This window comes from Bubalus bubalis, chromosome 4 (assembly GCF_019923935.1).
Source record: "Bubalus bubalis isolate 160015118507 breed Murrah chromosome 4, NDDB_SH_1, whole genome shotgun sequence".
In the NCBI taxonomy this organism is placed as follows: Eukaryota; Metazoa; Chordata; class Mammalia; order Artiodactyla; family Bovidae; genus Bubalus; species Bubalus bubalis.
Window position 1 is genome coordinate 10301892 of NC_059160.1, and position 20640 is coordinate 10322531.

The 20640-nt window shown below is 47.7% G+C and overlaps 1 protein-coding gene and 1 long non-coding RNA gene across 3 annotated transcripts; one reads left to right on the top strand and one right to left on the bottom strand.

Annotated features, from left to right (window-relative positions):
- Positions 1 to 3143: 3143 nt before the first annotated feature.
- LOC123333060 lies at positions 3144 to 4302 on the bottom strand. Its single transcript, XR_006550232.1, has 2 exons — positions 4244 to 4302; positions 3144 to 3395 (listed from the first exon to the last, which is right to left on the bottom strand). It is a non-coding gene; the product is annotated as an uncharacterized LOC123333060 (long non-coding RNA).
- A 4035-nt stretch (positions 4303 to 8337) lies between these two features.
- Positions 8338 to 18954, top strand: ANKRD54 (ankyrin repeat domain 54). Of its 2 annotated transcripts, none has more exons than XM_006071374.4 (8): positions 8338 to 8793; positions 10875 to 10922; positions 15539 to 15637; positions 16319 to 16390; positions 16792 to 16839; positions 16914 to 17038; positions 17184 to 17291; positions 17608 to 18954. In XM_006071374.4, the coding sequence occupies exons 1-8, from the start codon at positions 8469 to 8471 to the stop codon at positions 17680 to 17682; spliced, it is 900 nt and encodes a 299-aa protein (XP_006071436.1). In that variant the 5' UTR covers positions 8338 to 8468; the 3' UTR covers positions 17683 to 18954. The 2 variants fall into 2 exon arrangements, with proteins under 2 accessions (XP_006071436.1, XP_044796816.1); XM_044940881.2 differs by having other exon boundaries at positions 8655 to 8793; positions 15544 to 15637.
- Positions 18955 to 20640: the final 1686 nt, after the last annotated feature.

The window sequence follows — 20640 nt, forward strand, 5'->3', positions numbered from 1 at the left end:
GAGGAAGTCCTAGGACCCACCCTCGCCTACCGCGCTGCACGCTGTGAGGGGTGTTCACAACCGGGCGTTTGAATGAGTTCGAGTCCTAATGAAACCCTAGAGTCAGGGACAGGGTTATAAAACAGACCAACACAAACCGGTGTGTGGGTGAAGAGCCTTAGTTTAGCCATTACAACATCAGTGCCTCGGCCCAGCTCCTTGTGCGTTCTTGCTTTGCGTCGTCGGTTACCAAAAGGTGATACCATCATGGAACTAAGCTTAAGCTTAAAGGGCCCGTCGAGTCCCCGGAACTCTTCGTTGGCTTAAGGAGGGTACCCAGCACCGTGCTCACATAGTCATATGGTTTTGAAAATTTTTTAAGAGTAATGTTTTTATTGCAGTCGGTTAGAACTTCTTTCTATTCCGATCTATCCTCCCATCACATTTCCCCTTGTGTCTAGTGGCGTTTGGGATTCAGCTAGAGGAAATCTTGTTGGGAACGTTGGAGCTTAATAGGATATGTTTATGTGATGCTCTTCTGTGAATAGTTAATGTTGACCCTCCGTGTGTAACGTACACCTACCACCCGCTGTGATCACTGCGGGTTCTCAATGAAATAAGTATTTAAGGGTAATCTGGTCATAGCAGTGCTGTGGTCCACAGCGTGTGTCCCCTTAGTCGGGTTTGTGCTTTGTCTTCATGTCTCATTAAATGGTGTTTTTCCCCCTTAGCAGTAAGTTTGAATTAGTGTATCACTATGCAGTTGCAGGAGAAGACAGTGGCAACCCACTCCAGTACTCTTGCCTGGAAAATCCTGTGGATGGAGGAGCCTGGTAGGCTGCAGTCTATGGGGTCGCACAGAGTTGGACACGACTGAAGCGACTTAGCAGCAGCAGCAGGGCAACTAGAAAGCTTCAAATTTCCCAAAATCTTAGTTAGTATATGACAAAAATTTGATACAGGTTGCCCTCAACTTTGGTAATTCTCAAAATGTTCATGACGTTCAGTTCAGTTCAGTCCAGTTCAGTTGCTCAGTCGTGTCCGACTCTTTGCGACCCCATGAATCGCGGCATGCCAGGCCTCCTTGTCCAACACCAACTCCCGGAGTTCACTCAAACTCATGTCCATCGAATCAGTGATGCCATCCAGCCACCTCATCCTCTGTCATCCCCTTCTCCTCCTGCCTCCAATCCCTCCCAGAATCAGGGTCTTTTCCAATGAGTCAACTCTTCTCATGAGGTGGCCAAAGTATTGGAGTTCAAGCTTCAGCATCAGTCCTTCCAATGAACACCCAGGACTGAGCTCCTTTAGGATGGACTGGTTGGATCTCCTTGCAGTCTAAGGGACTCTCAAGAGTCTTCTCCAACACCACAGTTCAAAAGCATCAATTCTTTGGTGCTCAGCTTTCTTCACAGTCCAAGTCTCACATCCGTACATGACTACTGGAAAAACCATAGCATTGACTAGACGGACCTTTGTTGGCAAGGTAATATGTCTGCTTTTCAATATGCTATCTAGGTTGGTCATAACTTTCCTTCCAAGGAGTAAGCGTCTTTTAATTGCATGGCTGCAGTCACCATCTGCAGTGATTTTGGAGCCCCCCAAAATAAATTCTGACACTGTTTCTACTGTTTCCCCATCTATTTGCCATGAAGTGATGGGACCAGATGCCATGATCTTCGTTTTCTGAATGTTGAGCTTTAAGCCAACTTTTTCACTCTCCTCTTTCACCTTCATCAAGAGGCTTTTTAGTTCCTCTTCACTTTCTGCCATAAGGGTGGTTTCATCTGCATATCTGAGGTTATTGATTCCCGACAATCTTGATTCCAGCTTGTGCTTCTTCCAGCCCAGCGTTTCTCATGATGTACTCTGCATATAAATTAAATAAGCAGGGTGACAATATACAGCCTTGATGTACTCCTTTTCCTTTTTGGAACCAGTCTGTTGTTTCATGTCCAGTTCTAACTGTTGCTTCCTGACCTGCATATAGGTTTCTCAAGAGGCAGGTCAGGTGGTCTGGTATTCCCATCTCTTTCAGAATTTTCCACAGTTTATTGTGATCCACAGTCAAAGGCTTTGATGTAGTCAATAAAGCAGAAATAGATGTTTTTCTGGAACTCTAGCTTTTTCGATGATCCAGCAGATGTTGGCAAATTGCTCTGGTTCCACTACCTTTTCTAAAACCAGCTTGAACATCTGGAAGTTCACGGTTCATGTACTGCTGAAGCCTGGCTTGGAGAATTTTGAGCATTACTTTACTAGCGTGTGAGATGAGTGCAATTGTGCGGTAGTTTGAGCATTCTTTGGCATTACCTTTCTTTGGGATTGGAATGAAAACTGAACTTTTCCAGGTCAGTTCATGACGTTACTAAAAAAGAATTGCGAAGTCTGACGGAACTTTTCTAAATTATAGTAAAAAAATTTTGCTTTGATATGCTGGAGGAAAAACTAAATTGTCTTTCCATTAAAATTGTGGAAAATGATACAAAATTGTTATATAAAGAAGTGATCAAAGTCAAGCCTTTCAAAAGAAAAAATAGAGGTGTTTAAGAAAATTAGGGCTTCATCTCTGGATTTCATAATGTTTGTGTTGTTAGCTTTTTAAAATTACAAATTGTAATTGCAAGATTTCTCCCACAATTTTCTTTGTGATCCTTCGTTCTAAATAAATAAATCTCTTTCCTCTCTCATTTTTGGTTTGTTATTTTCTGTTGTTTATTCCTCGTGTAATTTGAATCTGCCTTGTAATGTAGGGAACATGGGTTCCATCCCTGATGGGAACTAAGATTCCACATGCCACAATTTATGGAGCCCAGGTGCCCCCTAAACTAGAATCCACACACCCAAATGATGATCCCACATGCCACAATTAAGATCCAAGGAAGACAATTTTTTTAGAAAAGAAAGAAATCCAACTTTGACCTGAGAGTAGCTGGGCCCCCATTGTAGACTATGAAATGTCTGATCACGGAGTGTTTGATTTTGCAAGGCTCCCTTGTTAATGGAAAACCAGTACTTCAAAAGGAAAGAAACTGGGGGCAGGCCAAAGCTCCTGGAATAATTTTACCTGAGAGAGTTACTGAGAGAATTTAGCAGTTGAAAAGCTAGCCTGTTTCTCTTGATCTTTTGCTTGGGATTTGAGGCAGGAAATTCTGATGCAGAAAAGCCATTAGTTATGTTTAATAGTCATCCTGGGCTCTTCAGCTCTGTTCATGTCAAGCCCCACTTCCCATGAATCTTGAGGTTGTTTGTAGTTGATGTATTATCTTGTTTGTTTCACTCTCCTGAAATGATCTCAGAAGCCTCTGCTCACTGCCATTTGGGGCAGTAGTATGTAGGCCTTGAGAGACAAGTAGCTGAGTCTTCATAAATCAGAAGCAGAAGTATCTTTAGGGAACATCTGGTACAGGAGTTCACTAGATAGGAAAAAAAAAACAAAACCAAGAAAGTAGGAGGCTGTTTCCAAATATATGTTAAATTGTAGCCTTCTTTGATAGAGACTATTGAAGACTGTTTTTCTTGCCTGCAAATAAATACCTACTTTTCTGAAAAGGGCGTGTCCCTCTTTCTACAATCTAAAATAGCAATTCTCAAATTGTTACAAATATAATTGTCGTGCTCATATATATATTTCTTTGTCATGCTACATATCTTGATTGAGGTGATAGTCACCTGAGTGTATACATTTATCAGAAATCAGTGGCCTTGTGTTAAAACGTGGAATTTTCTTGTATATACTTTAAACCTCGGTTCAGTTCAGTCGCTCAGTCATGTCAGACTCTTTGCGACCCCATGAATTGTGGCACGCCAGGCCTCCCTGTCCATCACCAACTCCCGGAGTTCACTCAGACTCACGTCCGTCGAGTCAGTGATGCCATCCAACCATCTCATCGTCTGTCGTCCCCTTCTCCTCCTGCCCGCAATCCCTCCCAGCATCAGAGTCTTTTCCAATGAGTCAACTCTTCGCATGAGTAAATTTCATTTAAAAATTATAAGTAAAATTAACAACAAATGACTAATGAAAAATCTTTGGAACTCCCACAGTAGATAAAAGATTAATACCACTAAGAGATTAAAAACATAATTCTCATACCAATAAAGAGTGAGCTTATTTATTCATTAATGAAGGAAACAGCAGTATGACAGACATGGCCTGAAAAGAATTTGAGAATAGTTGATGAGCAAAGAAAGTGTCAGACACAACTGGGCACACGTGCACTAGAATGGGCAAAGAAATGCTGAAATATGATTGCTAGGGACTTACTTGGTGGTCCAGTGGTTAACAATCCACCTTCCAAAGCAGAGGACATGGGTTCAATCCCTGGTCAGGGAACTAAGATCCCACGTCTGCAACTAGAGAAACTTGTATGCCACAACGAAGATCCTGTGCAGCCAAAAAATAGAAAGAAGGAAATATGACTGCTAAATTAGATCCAAATCTGTGTCTTTCCCTCCAGAGTAACAAAACCATAACTCTGGTGTTACGTTCTTTACTGGATATACAAAAATCACTTTACTTTATCAGTTTCCTACAAGCTAACCTCTAACTTTACAGAGTTATAAAAAACATCACTGAGTCCTAGTCAATTGTTAGTCAAAGTTAAATTTCCCCAGAAAGTCAGATGTCCCTTATGTAGGTTTATTAGAAATTCTCTAGAATGGCATTAAGAAGTCACACAATCACTGTACATCATGCTTTTACATACTAAATAATTTTCCTCCACATTAGTTTTCATTATTCCACATTTGATGGAGACAAGTGATATTTTAATTTCCTGTTAGCTCCATTGAAAAAAAAATCACAGGTATGAGGACAAATGGCAACTGCCTTTAGGCCTCAAACAGAGGTAACAGAGAGTGGTGGGGACTGTGGCAAACTAGAATACCATGCCCCATCTAAAGGGGAAAGTTGCTGTGCAGCTCCAGCCAACCATTGCCATGTGGCAGAGTTGGTCGTGTATTGCTATACTGTTTTATTTTTAAAAGAATCTGGAAATAAAAAGTTTTATGGAAAAACAAACAAACAAAAAAAAAAGTTTTATGGGAAAGATCTAAATTTTTTAATGCTGGAAACCAGTTCAAATTGCTCTAAAATACTGTGTAGGCCAACAGGATGAAGGAATGAATGAAGGGGAAGCCAAGCCAGCCTGAGCCAGTGTCAATATCTGACCTAGGACAATACTTTTGATGTGAAGACTGAAGCCCAAAGAAAGGAAACACTCGTCCCCAAATTATGAAGTGAGTCTTGGCAGAGTAGGTCTTAGAACACAAGCCCCTGGATTCCCAAGCAGAAGCTTTTCCCACATGGCAACATTAGAGGTACTTTCTTTGTCTCCCATTAAGTGCTCCATGTTCTATTTGCTAACTGACCAAACATACTGACTTGCATATGAATGCTTGCAGCACCCTTAGATCAAGTTCATGCCAGTGTGATATGCCCACAATCGCATAGGATTTGCACTGGCATCACCGAATCGATGGACATGAGTTTGAGCAGGCTCCGGAAGTTGGTGATGGACAGGGAAGTCTAGCGTGCTATAGTCGATGGGGTCACAAAGAGTCGGACACAACTGAGCAGCTGAACTGAACTGACCTGCATCCTAAGCTTCTTTATAAGAACAACTATCATACTTTGAGCAATAACTGTATCACACTCTGTACTGCTGCTACTGCTACTGCTGCCGCTTCAGTCGTGTCCGACTCTGTGCGACCCCATAGACGGCAGCCCACCAGGCTCCCCCGTCCCTGGGATTCTCCAGGCAAGAACACTGGAGTGGGTTGCCATTTCCTTCTCCAATGCGTGAAAGGAAAAGTGAAAGTGAAGTTGCTCGGTGGTGTCCGACTCTGTGTGACCCCATGGACTGCAGCCTACCAGGCTCCTCTATCCATGGGATTTTCCAGGCAAGAGTACTGGAGTGAGTTGCCATTGCCTTCTCCACTAGGTTCTTTTATCTTTGGCTTTGATCACTGGTTTGGTAAGATCATCGAAACAGGAAATGGCAACCCACTCCAGTAGTCTTGCCTGGAAAATTTCATGGGCCTCTAGAGCAGCCTGGTGGGCTACAGCACATGGGGTCCCAAAGAGTTGGACATGACTGAGTGAGCATGCACTAACATGATATAGGGACTACTCCTACTTTTATTTTGTGGCTAAGGAAATTGATGATACGAAAAGGAAAGTCACTTGCTCAGAGCCATAAAACTACATATTTATGGTCCAATGTTGATGGTCTTAACCACTGGGACATGCTATCTTTACTCATGCATTCATTCGTTCAACCAGTAAGTTAGTCAAATAGTTACAATATGCTGGCTCCAGTTGCTGAGCCAGGCATTATGAGGGAATACAATTTCATAGTCCCAAATTCCGCTCTAAAACTCATCTGGTTAGGCTAACTGGGTCCACATCCAACCCACATCCCATTCTTCCAATCCCAAATAACAAGTGGTTCTTGCAACACACAAAGGGTTGGGCTATGCACTTCAACAAAGCTGACTTAAAATTTAGAAGTAACAGCAACCTCTAGAGTTTAGGGATCCTGTTTAAATTAAAAGATTTCTGACAATGCAAACATCTTAGGAGACCAGATGGCTTGAAGACCAGATCCACTAGTAGGACATGAAGAGAATTGTGCTTTAGACAACAAGTAAACCTTGATTCTTCAAAGAGAGACTGGAGGGATGAAGATTATTTTGGAGGTTATTACATGGAAAAAGTTGAGGAATGAGTAATAAAGTTAATTCAGTGTACACTCAGCAGAAGTGAGGTATAAACACCCAGAAGTCACTTATATTCTCTGGACGCAGGTTTCCAGTGGGCTCTATATTAAAGAGAACAGTGTGATGGAAAGACGATTTTCTATGTTCAAATCCCAGTTCTCCAACTTTCTAGTCTCATACCCCTGGTTGATTCATATGACATTTCAAGACTACAGTTTCCTATTCTGCTAAGTCAGTATAATAATATCTACCTGCTAAGGCTCTTGTGAAGGAGAACTAAATGGCATCATATATATTAAGCACTTGGTAAATAGTACCCATTCAATGTTTCTTTCTAGATACAAATGAACTTGGCACATGCCCTTCTCCTGCATGGGGCAGAGGAGAAGAATAATAATAATAATAATAAATATTTTTCTCCATATGTTACAATGATAAACTTTATAGTGGTGTTCTGAGAACACTGCAAAATCTGAAAGTGCTTTTCAACTGTCAGAAAAAGATTACATTTTCACTGCGCTGAATAACAAGGAACAACTTTTGCCAGGACAGTCTTCCTCTCAAGAGAGCTGGGCATCCGTGAACAAGTCCGTTCTCTCTGGTTTCAGCCCCTCGTCTATGAAGTAGCGGTGATCCTCTTTGCTCACTTTACAGAAGTGCATGTGGGATTCAGGGTTGTGAAAATTCTTACAAAGCAGGGTACCTGGGAGAGGTTGCTAAGCTCACCGTTAGCGGTTTGCGGAACACTTCCTTGTTTCCGGCTCTGACTTCTCCCATCCGACGTGAGCCTCTCAGAGCGTAGTCTGATGCTGTGTCCAGGACCTAGCACAGAGAATTTGCTGGCTCAGTGATTGGCTCTCAGACTCAAATGTTGACCACTCTCGTGTAATGATGTTGAGTTACAGTGTTAGTAGCTCAGTCGTGTCCGACTCTTCGTGACCCTATGGACTGGACTCCCCGCCAGACTCCTCTGTCCATGGGGTTTTTCCAGGCAAGAATATTGGAGTGGGTTGCCACTTCCTTCTCCAGGGGATCTTCCCGATCCAGGGATCGAACCCGGGTCTCCTACATAGCAGGCGTATTCTTTAACGTCTGAGCCTTCAGGAAAGTCCTTGAATTACAGAATTCGTTTCTTTGTAAATTAGTGATCAACGCCAGGGTTACGGAGAGAACGAAAGGAATCTATCGCCTTTAAAAGCTATTACTACACGGTTCGTGTTGCTAGCCCCACATTTTAACGTATTCTCATTTCCTACTTAACACCGTGTATTTTTAGGAAGTTTTTTTTTTTTTTTTTTACGTTCATTGATTTAAACATTTTCTTCCTCTCCTTTTCCCCCCGGCTTCTTCACTTTCCTTTGTGATTGGCTGCATATCATCTTAACGTGATTGGCTAGGGCATCTGCCCGTTATCTTTCCCTTGATCCAATGGGAGAAATAAGAAAAAAGTGTCTTAAACTCAGCTATTTTATTGGCTCCGGTAGGGAAGTAAGGCGAGGGGATTGGGCAGCTCAAATTTGCGATTGGTCCTTATACCCATCAGTCATACTGCCGGAAACCAAGTCTATTGCAGTTGGAAGGGTTTTCATTGGTCCAAAACGGCCCCGCTCCCCTCCCCGAGCCCGCCCTCCCACCCGGTTGCCGTGGTTGCAGGCCCGGCCCGCCAGCTCGTCCGCTGACAGCGAGCCATTAGGGCGGAGGGAAGCGGGTCCGTTGGTCCGTCAGGCACAAGGCTCCTCAGGCGGCCAGGCCCGCGCGGAGCCGTTGCCATGGCAGCCGCCGCCGGGGGCGCGGACGACGAGTCGCGCTCTGGCCGCTCAAGCTCCGACGGCGAGTGCGCGGTGGCGCCCGAGCCGCTGACGGGTCCCGAGGGCCTCTTCTCCTTCGCCGACTTTGGGTCTGCGCTGGGCGGCGGCGCGGGCCTCCCGGGCCGGGCGTCCGGCGGGGCCCAGTCCCCGCTGCGCTACCTGCACGTCCTGTGGCAGCAGGACGCGGAGCCCCGCGATGAGCTGCGCTGTAAGATCCCCGCGGGCAGGCTGCGGCGCGCCGCCAGGCCCCACCGCCGGCTCGGGCCCACTGGCAAGGAGGTGCACGGTGAGGAGCGCGGCGGGAGGCGGGGCTGGCCTCGGCTGATCTCCCCAGCCCGCTCAGGATGGAGTGCTCCGACGTCTGCGCTACGGACCTGGAGTGACCCCTGAGTCCCCTTCCAGTAGGAATAGTAGTCGTAAGACTGCTAAGGGCCATGAGTGTAAAAAAAAAAAAAAAAAAAAAAAAAAAGTAGTCTTCCTGCTCAGAAACAGTCCCGGAGGCTTTTCACATTGGGTAGTTCCTGAGTAGAAACGGATTCCTAGCCCCAGGTGTAGATAATACATGGGGTAGTGGAGAATATTTTCGTATCAGAGCCAAGTCGTACCAGCTTCTTTAAATGCACAGACCTGGGTTGGACTTTTCTAGCTCGTGGTGGCCTTAGGCAAACTACAGACCCTTTCAGTTGTAGTTTTCTTATCTGTAAAATGGGAATGGTATGCTTTACAGGAATGTTGACAAGAGTTAGGTAAAGTAGGGAATGTATAGTCAATATTTGGCCTTCAACGTGTGCCAGTGTTGGGTGATAATGTGGTCATTTTATTTTCTTTTTAAGATTTATTTATTTTTGGCTCTGCTGGGCTGTCTTTGCTGAGCGCAGGCTTTCTCTAGTTATGGTGAGTGGGGGCTATTCCTTATTGCGGTGCGCAGGCTTCTCGTGGCGGTGGCTTCTCTTGTTGCAGAGCATGGGCTCTAGGTACACACTTCAGTATCTGCAGCTTCTGGGCTCTAGAATTCAGGTTCAATAGTTGTGGCGCATGAGCTTAGTTGCTCAGAGGCATGTGGGATCTTCCTGGACCAGGGATCAAACCTGTGTCCCCTGTATTGGCAGGCAGATTCTTAACCATTAGACCACCAGGGAAGCCCTGTGATGGTTTTTGATCCTCGTAACAACTCATCAGGATCCAGATACTGTTCCCACTTTACTGAAGATAAAACTGAGGCTTGGAGAAATAATTGTCTTGCTCTAAGTCACATTCCGTCTTTGGAAGGAATGATGCTAAAGCTGAAACTCCAGTACTTTGGCCACCTCATGCAAAGAGTTGACTCATTGGAAAAGACCCTGATGCTGGGAGGGATTGGGGACAGGAGGAGAAAGGGACGACAGAGGATGAGATGCTGGATGGCATCACTGACTCGATGGACATGAGTCTGAGTGAACTCCGGGAGTTGGTGATGGACAGGGAGGCCTGGCGTGCAGCGATTCATGGGGTCACAAAGAGTCCGACACAACTGAGCGACTGAACTGAACTGAACTGACTGAAGTCACATCAGTAGAAGTTGGTTGTGCTGGTGTTAGAACTCCTGCTCTGATACTTCTTCCATATTGTCTTTTACATTTTATGGATGCCATGGAAACCAACACCCTGAAAGGTTTAAGAATGGGGACTTTTAGGTTCCCTCTAGGACCTACTCATATCTTAGTGGTGTTATGAGGATTAATTGAGAATTTGAAAGTGCTGTATGAATGTAAGGAATCATTATATATCTGAAGTGTAATTTTTGTCCATTTCTCTGATGATAAAAGTATTGCTTTCTATTAGCCTTTAATATAGAGGTAGTGTCATTGTGGAGAAACAAGTTTCTCTGTGGGAATTATCAAATTTAAATATGCCATTTGGGAGTGGCCTGTTTTGAAGGAGAATATAAGATTATATGTGTAACCAGCTCACAAAGAGCTTTGTGTAAATCATCTCATTTGATTTTTGCAACAACTCAGGACTGTCAGGACAGAGCTCAACCTTGTTTGTACTTGATAGATCTGAAGCCCAGGGGCTTAACTAACTTGTTCAAGGTCACCAAGTGGCAGAGCCAAGATCTGGCTGCAAAGGCCTTGGAGGATTTGCTACAAAATGTGGCTTTTGCACGAGCTGTGTCACATTTCAGGTTTCTCCTGGTTATATCCTGGCACCTCTCCTTCCTTTTAGATGTTGTTTTTCCATTTGGCAGTGCTGTGTGCGACACACACATGGGTCCTTAACCACTGGACTGCCAGGAAGTTCCCAGGATGCCATCACTTTCTGCTTCATCATGGCCATTGCTGGGTTTTTTTGTTTGTTTTTTAACTGGCACTCTTATTCTCTTCACAGCTCTGAAAAGGCTGAGGGACTCAGCCAATGCCAACGATGTGGAAACAGGTGAGTGTGCAGAGTGAGTCCGGCTCCATGGTCTGGTCAGGGAAGGAAAAGTCCACGTAACCAGTACCTGGGAAGACAGTGCTTGAATTCTGCCAGCTCAGCCCGGGACCACTGTATCTATTATATAACTGCTGTCATCTTACAGATGACACGTCTGGTTCAGATGCTTACTCTTCCCACCCTTGCCTGCCACCCTGTCCTTCCTGATGTCAGAGTGTTTATTACCCTGTGAGCCCCCTCATGGTGGGAGCTTTTGTATCCCTGGCACCCAGCCTCAGAGTGGGAGTTTTTGGGACCTTCTGGCTAAAAGGAATGAACATCAATCAACTTGAACCGCCAGGAGAGCCACCATCTGCATAGAGCCCTTCCGCTGCTCCCTGAGGCTTGGTGGTAGTGGGGTTCTCAAACTTAAGTTGACAGAACATCTGAAAGGCAGGGGTGGGCTCCTAGCAGGACACGGCTCCGTTTTTTGTTGTTGTTGTTGTTGTTGCTCTTCATCCTTTACTAGCTGATAGGGCAGTAGCAGCATCAAAGGTACAAGACAAGTTATAGGGAAAAAAAAGATTTAATTTTATCCACTGACTTAATTCATTCTGTGAATCAGGGAAAAGTGGTTTTCTGTAACTGCTGTAACAAATTACCACAGATACAGTTGTGTAAAACAGCACCAGTTTGTCGTCATACAACTATGAAGGTCGGAAGTCCAGCTTAGGTCTCATCAGGCTGAAATCAGAGTGTCAGTGGGGCTGTATTTCTTGCCGGAGGCTCCAGAAGAATCTGTTTTCCTGCCTTTCCCACCTCCTGAGGCTGCCCACGTTCCTTGGCTTGTAGTCCTCTCCCTTCATCTTCAGAGTCAGCGATAGTAGACTGAGTCCGCACACTGGTTCTACCAATGGGAAAAGGCTCTCTGATGTTAAAGACTCATGTGTTAGATTGGGCCTGCAAAATCCAGGATAATCTAGCTGCTGCTGCTACTAAGTCACGTCAGTCGTGTCCGACTCTGTGCGACCCCATAGACGGCAGCCCACCAGGCTCCCCCGTCCCTGGGATTCTCCAGGCAAGAACACTGGAGTGGGTTGCCAGTTCCTTCTCCAATGCATGAAAGTGAAAGTGAAAGTGAAGTCACTCAGTCGTGTCCGACTCTTCTTGACCCCATGGACTGCAGCCCACCAGGCTCCTCCCTCCATGGGATTTTCCAGGCAAGAGTACTGGAGTGGGGCGCCACTGCCTTCTCCAATAATCTAGCTAGAGGTCGCTAACCTTAATCCTGTCTGTGAGGTCCCTTTTGCCATGTAAGGTAGCCTATCCATAAATTCTGGCTATTTAGCCATAGGCATCTTTGGGTGTTGTGATTCTGTGTATCTCACATGGCCATCATTCTGAGAGTGCGATGCTGTGGTCAACAGATAAAATATAAGTGTGGATAAAGGGCCATGGATAGGAGAGCAGGCACGGAGAGGAGGTTGTTCCCCTCAGGGAGCTGGGCCTTGAGTGGGTCCCTTATCCCTGGCAGAGCATAGTGAGCAGGCCTAGAAACTGGAGGGCTTTTCAGCGCTCTCCAATTTCATCTCTTCCATGAACTTTAATATTGTGGAATATTTGGGTGGTAAACTATATGGCTTTTCAAGGAAAAATGATATATTCTCTTTTTAATAACCATAGTGTATGGCCAGACAATATTTTAATTATACTTCCCTTCCATAGAAAGTCTAGTTTACCTTTTTTTAATAGGTTTACTTTCTCTCTCTTTTAAATTGAAGTATAGTTGATGTACATTATTATATAAGTTACAAGTGTACAAAAATATACTTAAATACAAAAATAGTCATTCACAATTTTTACAGGTTATACTTCATTTATAGTTGTTACAAAATATTGGCTATATTCCCCTGTTGTATAATATAATATAATTCCCCTGTAGCTTGTTTTATACCTAATAGTTTGCCCCTAATAGTTACTTCCCCACCGCTATATTGCCTCCCCTCTTCCCAGTGGTAACCACTGGTTTGTTCTCTATGCCTGTGAGTTTATGTCTAGCTTATCTTTTCTTTTTCACAACAGTAAAAGATGTTTATCAGCTTTCACAATCATTAGCCAGTGTCTAGCTTATCTTGAATCAGGTGTCCACATGGTAGTTTCATTATTTTGGTGGAAATGCTGTAATTTTCCATTCAGAGTCTGTGACACACCCATCTTCAAATCTAAGTAGCTCATGGCTGTTAGATTTACCAGGCTCTTGCAGGACTCTGATAGCGAAACTGGCTGTACTTTAGCTTTTTCACTCCTTTTTACTGTATGGTTAGCATTCTGTTTTCTTGCTTCATGTTTGTTGGGTCTTTTGGTATAGGTTAGCAATTATAGTGGATGTAAAATTTCTACCCTCCTATGGTTAAATTATAAGTACCTTTCTGTGAATTTATAATCATTTGAAAGATTTTTTTTTTTTGGCTGCGCCAGGTCTTAGTCGCAGCATGGGGGCTCTTTAGCCGCAGGATCTTTTAGCTGTGGCATGTTAACTCTTGGTTGCAGCATGTGAAATCTAGTTCCCTGACCAGGGAGCGAACCTGGGCACCCTATCTTGGGAGCTCAGAGTCTTAGCCACTGAACTGCCAGAAAAGTCCCATTGAAAAGATTTTAAATGTGAAAATGATATATGCATTTAAAATCTTTTAAAAATTAGAAAAATATACAAGAAAAACATTTTAAATGTCAGCAAAGGAGCTAATCTTTGTTAATATTTTGGTGAATATCCTTCCTGTCCTTTTTCCTGTGCAGAGGAATTTTCTTGATGAGCTTGTAGACTGTGCTGTATACACAATTTTACAGCCTGCTTAATGCTTTATGTATCATAAACATTTTCCATAGTCTTCATAACCATTTTTTTTTTCAAAACAGAAGTGTCATTTTTCCTATTCATAGAATAAATACATAGCTGTACAATTTTTGTAAAGCTTGTGAAAAGCAGAAATTACCTTGTAATTCCATTCCCCAGCTAAAACCACAGTTTGTAATGGATGCACACGATGCCTTCAAAGGGACAAAGCAAGAGTTATTCAGTTAGTCATATATTTGCACGCTGGTTTTTCACTATTAAGATAATTTCCTAGGAATGGGGTTTCTACATCAAAGGATATGTGTATCTTGATGGCTTCTGATAGGTGTTGCTAAAGTGCTTTCTGAAAAGACTGTTAGCTGTACAGATCACAAAAATAGGACCATTTACTTTGTCTCGGGGATGCTGGCTCTCTTTTGGTGACTGCACTGATGAGCGCCGAGGTGGCCTGAAGCTCTTCCTTCTTTTCCACGCTTATAAACCTTTCCCATTCATTCATTCCCAAACCACTCATTCATTTATGCAGTCAGTCGGCAACATTTGTGAAACAGGTCAAGTCATCTCTCCGTCCAGGATATTAAGAAACAAAATAAAAACCTACAGTATAGCTGGAGAAGAAGAGTATAAAGTGACACCATTTCTAAAAACAAACAAAAAACCCAAAGAAAGGGAAGTCATGTGTTTAGTCAGAGAGGTAAAAGTTCTTGAGCAGGAGAAACCTGGGTTCCTATCCCAGCCCTCGTGTTGGCTTGGGTTGGAGTCTGTCTCCTCGTGTGTAGCATAGACATGGTACCATGTTGAGCGGTTGAGGGTCTTGGCAGTCAGGCAGCTGATGCCTGGCTGGTGTTTGGTGTATAGGCAGTTACTCTGAAAGAGCTCAGCATGTTAATGTGAGAGCAGCAGGATGACCAGGGCACTACAGAGATGTGGGGGTCAGAGGGGCTCATTCACCTTAAGGAGACGGGAGAGATTCATGGAGCAGGAGATTATCTGGGCTTCTCCTGGAAGGACTCGGGTCCTTGAGAGGTTCGCTGGGGGATTGCTAGGGCATTCCACTGCTTGCTCTAAAATGATGTTTGGCAGCAATTTCTACATTTCAGTTTGGACATGGGCATGCAATACATAATGCCTCCCATTTTATAGTGGCTCCAGACTTTTCAGAAAAGGACTTTCATATCCATTATTCTCATCATGGCAGCTCTAGAGGTTGACTGGCAGAAATTACTCCCATTTGCTGATGAATGGGGGCCCAAATCTCGGCCTTCCTGCTCCCAGCCCAGCTTTGCCCACTGCCGCATGCTGTTGGCAATGAACTCCTTTCCTTTTTGCTCAGCTCAGTCTGGGACTTGGTCTGCACGGCAGAGCCCAGGCTCCATCCACTCTAAAGGGCTGCCTCTTGGGAGCTAAGTGAGCGTCAGCCCACAGATGTGTCCCAGTTGGATGGATGTGTAGCCAGACTCAGAGGGGCAGGACGAAAATCAATACTGGGGATTTCCATGACTCCAGAATTCCTGACCCTGAGGGCCGAGATCCTTCTGTGATGCTCTGTCCCAAGACACATACTTGAGCACCCAGCACCCATGGTGCTCAGTTGTGCCCTCAGGAGAACAAGTGCCTTGTCACGGCAGTCCTCGAGGGGCCGCATCCTGGAGGGACTAGCTGTCCCACACATTATGGATGCCTTGCTGGAAGGGGCCCTAAGGACCCTGGCCCCCCCCCGGGGCTGCAGCTTGGCTGACGCCGCCACTCTCCCTGCTTGTTCCCTCTGTCTTGGCGGTGCCAGTGCAGCAGCTCCTGGAGGAAGGCGCGGACCCCTGTGCAGCTGACGACAAGGGCCGCACCGCCCTGCACTTTGCCTCCTGCAATGGCAACGACCAGATCGGTGAGTCCCGGGGAGGTGGGGGAGGGGGGCTGGGTGAGTGTTCCGCCTCCAGAGACACTGGGAGCAGCACACGGCGGGTGGGGGCTGCTGGAGGCGAGGAAGGCTGGACCCTCCCACGCCTCTGGCCTGTGGAACTGGCACTGCCAGGCTAAGGTGGGGCTCACCTGGGGAAAGAACGAGATCGACCCCAAGGTCAGACCGGACTTTCCAAACATTCAGGCAACATTTACTCAGTGCTAAGGGCAGCAGTGGGACAGCCCGCCCCAAACCCATTTTTTTTTTTTCCCGGAAGTCTTTTTAGGATGTGGTATAACTTGCAAACAGTGAAGTCTCTATGTACATACACTGCTGTGTCCACCTCCTTGATCAAAATATAGAATCTTTTCAGTGCCCGGCATCCTGTCTCATGCCCCTTAAGAACCTTCACTAGCAGCCACAGCTGTTGGGAGAACTTTCTTTAACCCTAAAATCTCAGTCCCGTATACCTGCACAGGCTCAGGGACCCTCCCAGAAGCCTTAGTTCATGGTGCTCAGTGTCCTGCATGCAGGCCTCACGAGTGAGCAAGGGAGTGAAACCGCACAGGGCAGTTTACTGGCTTTCAGTGTTCCATGTAGGGATGGAGGCTAGGATGCTGCCAGTAGACACCCCCAGCAGCTCCTCTGGGGCTTTCCTTTTTCCAGTACAGCTGCTTCTGGACCATGGAGCCGACCCCAACCAGCGAGATGGGCTGGGGAACACGCCACTGCACCTGGGTGAGTGCCTGGAAGCTGCCAAGACAGGCTCCTTTGATGGAGAGCCCAGGGTCCTGCAGGTCCCTAGCAGGCTCTCCTGTCCCCTGGGGAGAGCCTGAGTCCCCAGGGCCGCACTCTTGGGCTGTGTCCATGGCTGACCCCGTCCACTATTGGTTGGCTGTGCCCCAGGCAGAGCTGATTTCACAACCTGAACTGGCTCAGCAGCAGCTCTGCCAGGGGAGGTTCCCTCCCTGTGGCCAACTCTCATCATGGCTTGTGGCAAGGCGGGTCCCGCCTCCCAGCCTCAGTTTCCCCAGCTGTGTAGGGAGGAAGTTGGGTTTGATCGCTGAATCCCCCCAGTTGCTGCCTCAGTGGTGCCTCTCTGAGGTCCTGAGCTCTCAGTCCCTGTTCTCCTTCCTCAGCGGCCTGCACCAACCACGCCCCCGTCATCACCACGCTGCTGCGAGGAGGTGAGTGCTCCCCTCCTCGTCCTCTTTCCTCCTCCCCCCCCGTTCAGCGTGCTCACCACTGCCTGTTCCCCCAGGGGCCCGAGTAGATGCTCTGGACCGAGCGGGCCGCACACCCCTGCACCTGGCTAAGTCCAAGCTCAACATCCTGCAGGAAGGCCACTCCCAGTGCCTGGAGGCTGTGCGGCTGGAGGTGAAGCAGGTGAGTGCTGAGCCTGCAGCACTGAGTGGGTGACTTCAGGGTTCACGTGGACCCCAGCCGACACCTCGTCCAGCGTGCCCCTGGGCAGCAGCCTCAGGCTGCTCTGGGCCCGTGGGCACACCCTCAGCCTGCCCTCTGGTTTCAGATCATCCAGATGCTGAGGGAGTACCTGGAGCGCCTAGGGCGGCATGAGCAGCGGGAGCGGCTAGATGACCTCTGCACCCGCCTCCAGAAGACAAGCACCCGCGAGCAGGTGAGCGCAGCTGCGGTCCAGACCCGGGCCTGGCAGGAGCCTCAGAGCGAGCCGGTCCCCGCTCTGAGGCTGGAGAGAGAGGCATGGCTGCTGGTTGCCATCCTCTGTGGGCCTCAGAGCCTCTCTCCACCTCCTTGGAAGCGGCCTGGGTCCTTCTCTCTGGGTCAGCGAGGATTCACCCTTGGACAGCTGCTCCATAGTCCAGGGTGAAGCCCTCACAGGCCCTGGGAGGAGAGACCGTGCCTGCCTCTGCGCCTGTGGTGCTGTGGGGGGAGACCCGGGGCACCCCATCACAGAGCCTTGGTTTCCTCCGCAGGTGGACGAAGTGACCGACCTGCTGGCCAGCTTCACCTCCCTCAGCTTGCAGATGCAGAACATAGAGAAGAGGTAGCGAGAGCGCCTCCCCGCCGTCCCGCCCGCTGCCCGCCCCGCCCTGCCCGCTGCCCTCTTGCAACAAAGAAAAGGCCTGGCGCCTGGGACCCCATCTGCCGAGGCCTCATCCCAGCTGCTGGGAGGCAGAGGCGTTCTCTCACTGACCTCAGCGCTGCTCCCAGCCGCAGTCTCTGTCATGTCCGTGGGCCGAGACCACAGCCCCCAGCTTCTTCCTTTGGCTCCCGCAGCAGCACAGCCACGCCTCAGCCCTGGCTGACTTGACACGCATTCTCCTCACAGCCTTGCTCATCTCACAGCCTCCCTGGTGCCCTCGGCAGGCCCCAGACCCTCCTCTGAGTCCTCTCCCGGCCGTGGGCTTGTTGCAGCCAGCCGGGTGGTCTTAGGGCAGGCACCCTCTGGCCTAGGGGGCTTCTTGGCTGGCCCTGCACCTCTCACCAGCACTTAGATCAGGCTTGTCACCGGACTTGCAAGGAGACATGGCAGCTAGTTTCTTTGGTTTGGAAGGGGTCAGGGGGTTGGTGAAGCCTAGACCTTAGAAATACAAGGTTAGGGAGGACCTAGCTGAACCCAAAGCAGAAAATCCCCAGCCCTTTTTTGCCCAATCACAGAAACACCAGGAAGGTGTAGCCTTTCTGCAGCCTAGTTGTAGCAGGCGAGGAGAGGCCCTCAAGATGGCCACATTCTAATCCCAGGAACCAGTGAACACCACCTTATATGATGAAAGGGACTTTGCAGATGTCATTAAGCTAAGGTCTTTAGACAGGGCGATTATCCTGGATTATCCAGGCAAGCCTGATGTAATCACATGGATCCTTATTAGCAGGAAGCAGGAGCTCAGAGAGGAAGTAGGGGACAAGGTGACCAATCAAGAAACGAGTAACGCGAGGCAGAGGTCACAAGGCAAGGAATGAGGCGGCCTCCAGTAGCTGGGAAAGGCAAGGAGGGCTTCCCTGGTGGGCCAGTGGTTAAGAATCCACCTGCCAATGCAAGGGACACAGGTTTGATCCCTGGTCTGGGAAAATCCCACATGCCTCCAGGCAACTAAGCCTGTGTGCCGCAACTACTGAAGCCCGAGCACAGCAATGAAGACCCAGTGCAGCCAAAAAATAAATTAAAAAAAAAAAAAATAAGGCAAGGGAATGGATTCTTCCTTCATAACTTCCAGAAGGAACCAACCTGCTGACACCTTGATTTTAGCTCAGAGATACAGGTTTCAGATTCTGACCGCCAGAACTGTAAGAGAATAAATTTGTGTTGTTTTAAGCTACTAGATTTGTGGTAATTTGTTGCAGTAGTGAAGGGAAACTAATACTCGAGCGAAGGCTCAAAAACACACAACCGGGCAACTTCTACCCTGGCAGAAGCCGACATTCCCCTTGGGGCTCAGAGATGCAAAAGGCAGCGCCCCCTCCTGGCAGGGATCTGCCACAGCGGGGAAGCCTGAAGGGAAGGCTTGCGAGACGCAGCTGTCTCCCAGAACACATTTGCGGAGTTAAGATAGACTTTTCCCAAATTGTCGGTCCCGGTTCTGCTCTTGCTCTGCCCTGCTTTCCCTCTTGCCAGACTCGAGTCCTGGCTGCTTTTCAGGAGGAGGGGAGTTTGTCTCCCAAATCCCAGCTTGATCAGATCTGAATTGAACTCATGGGACCTAGCAGTTCCCCAGACCCTAAAGAAGAAAGGACCTCTGGGGAGGCAGGGGATGAGATTCAAGCCGGGGGCTGCCTCCTGGGCCCTGGGAGAAGGGAAGCTGCAAGCCCCATCGGGTTGCCAGGGTTGGGGAGAGACTGGGGAGAGAGGAGGGCAGAGGACGCAGTAGCGATCCTGCATGCCACAGCCGAAGGAATAAGTAAACATTTTAAAAAAGAGGAGCAAACATGCACGTGGGCCCTGAGCGGGCTGGGCAGGGCAAGATGGAGAACCTGACAGGTTGCCCACACAGGAGTCAGCTCTCTCACTGGCTGCTCCAGGAATAAACGAGTTTGTGGGGGAAGCAGTGGGGAGGGTGGTGGTGGCAGGAAGAAAAAATCCATGTCTGTTGATTTCACGTTCTGGGTAGGGTCCTTTTCTCTACATCTCCCATTTCATTTACGTTGGAAATACCTCTCGGGCACTTGCTTTACACTCACCAGGGTTCCAGGTGGGAACACAGCAGGGGAAGAAAACACAAAATCCCTACCACGCAGATGGTGGTGATGCTGGGAGAAGGGTATTCACGGGTTCTCACAGCCATCCTGTGAGATAGCTGGCCTTCCTGCTGCTTCGGATGGGTAAGAAAAGGCAGGTTTGCCAGAGTGACCCAATGGGGCAGCTGGGGTGGAACCTGGACTCACCCCCAAAGCTCATGCTTCCACCGTGCCTGAAGTCCGAGTCTTCTCAGAAGCAGTTTCCTAAAACTGAGGGCCACAACATTTGTTGAGCTCCTGCTACATGCCAGCAGGCCCGTTATACATGCCCTTTGATTTTAGTGTTTGCAGTCAAAGATTAGCCAGCACCCTTGCTCACTATTTTATAGATGCACAAGATTGAGGCTCAGAGAGAGAGTAACTTGCTTGAGGTCAGATAGCAGCACGTGACCCAGCCCAGCCCAGGAATCTCTGCCAAGATTCCTAAAGTGCCGATCTCCCCAGTGGTCATAAGACACAGTAGACACCTTACTGAGTAAATCTCTCTCCCCACGTGGGGAGGGGCGGGCCCTTTCCTCACTGAGCACGTGGTGTAGTGTGCCTGGTGTGCGAGGCCTGCACCTGGTCACCAAGGGAAGAGAGGACAGGGCAGTCATGGGACTGAGCTGGGTCTGGAGTGGTCTTTGCCCGTCTTTGGTGGTTGCCCACACTATTATAGGCCTTCTGAGGTGGTCAGAGAGCTGGGAACAGCATGAGCCAGGCCTGGTAGACAGACGGACACTAGCTGGCTGTGGGACCAGGAGATGGCATGGGAAACGTGGGGCCCAGAAGCG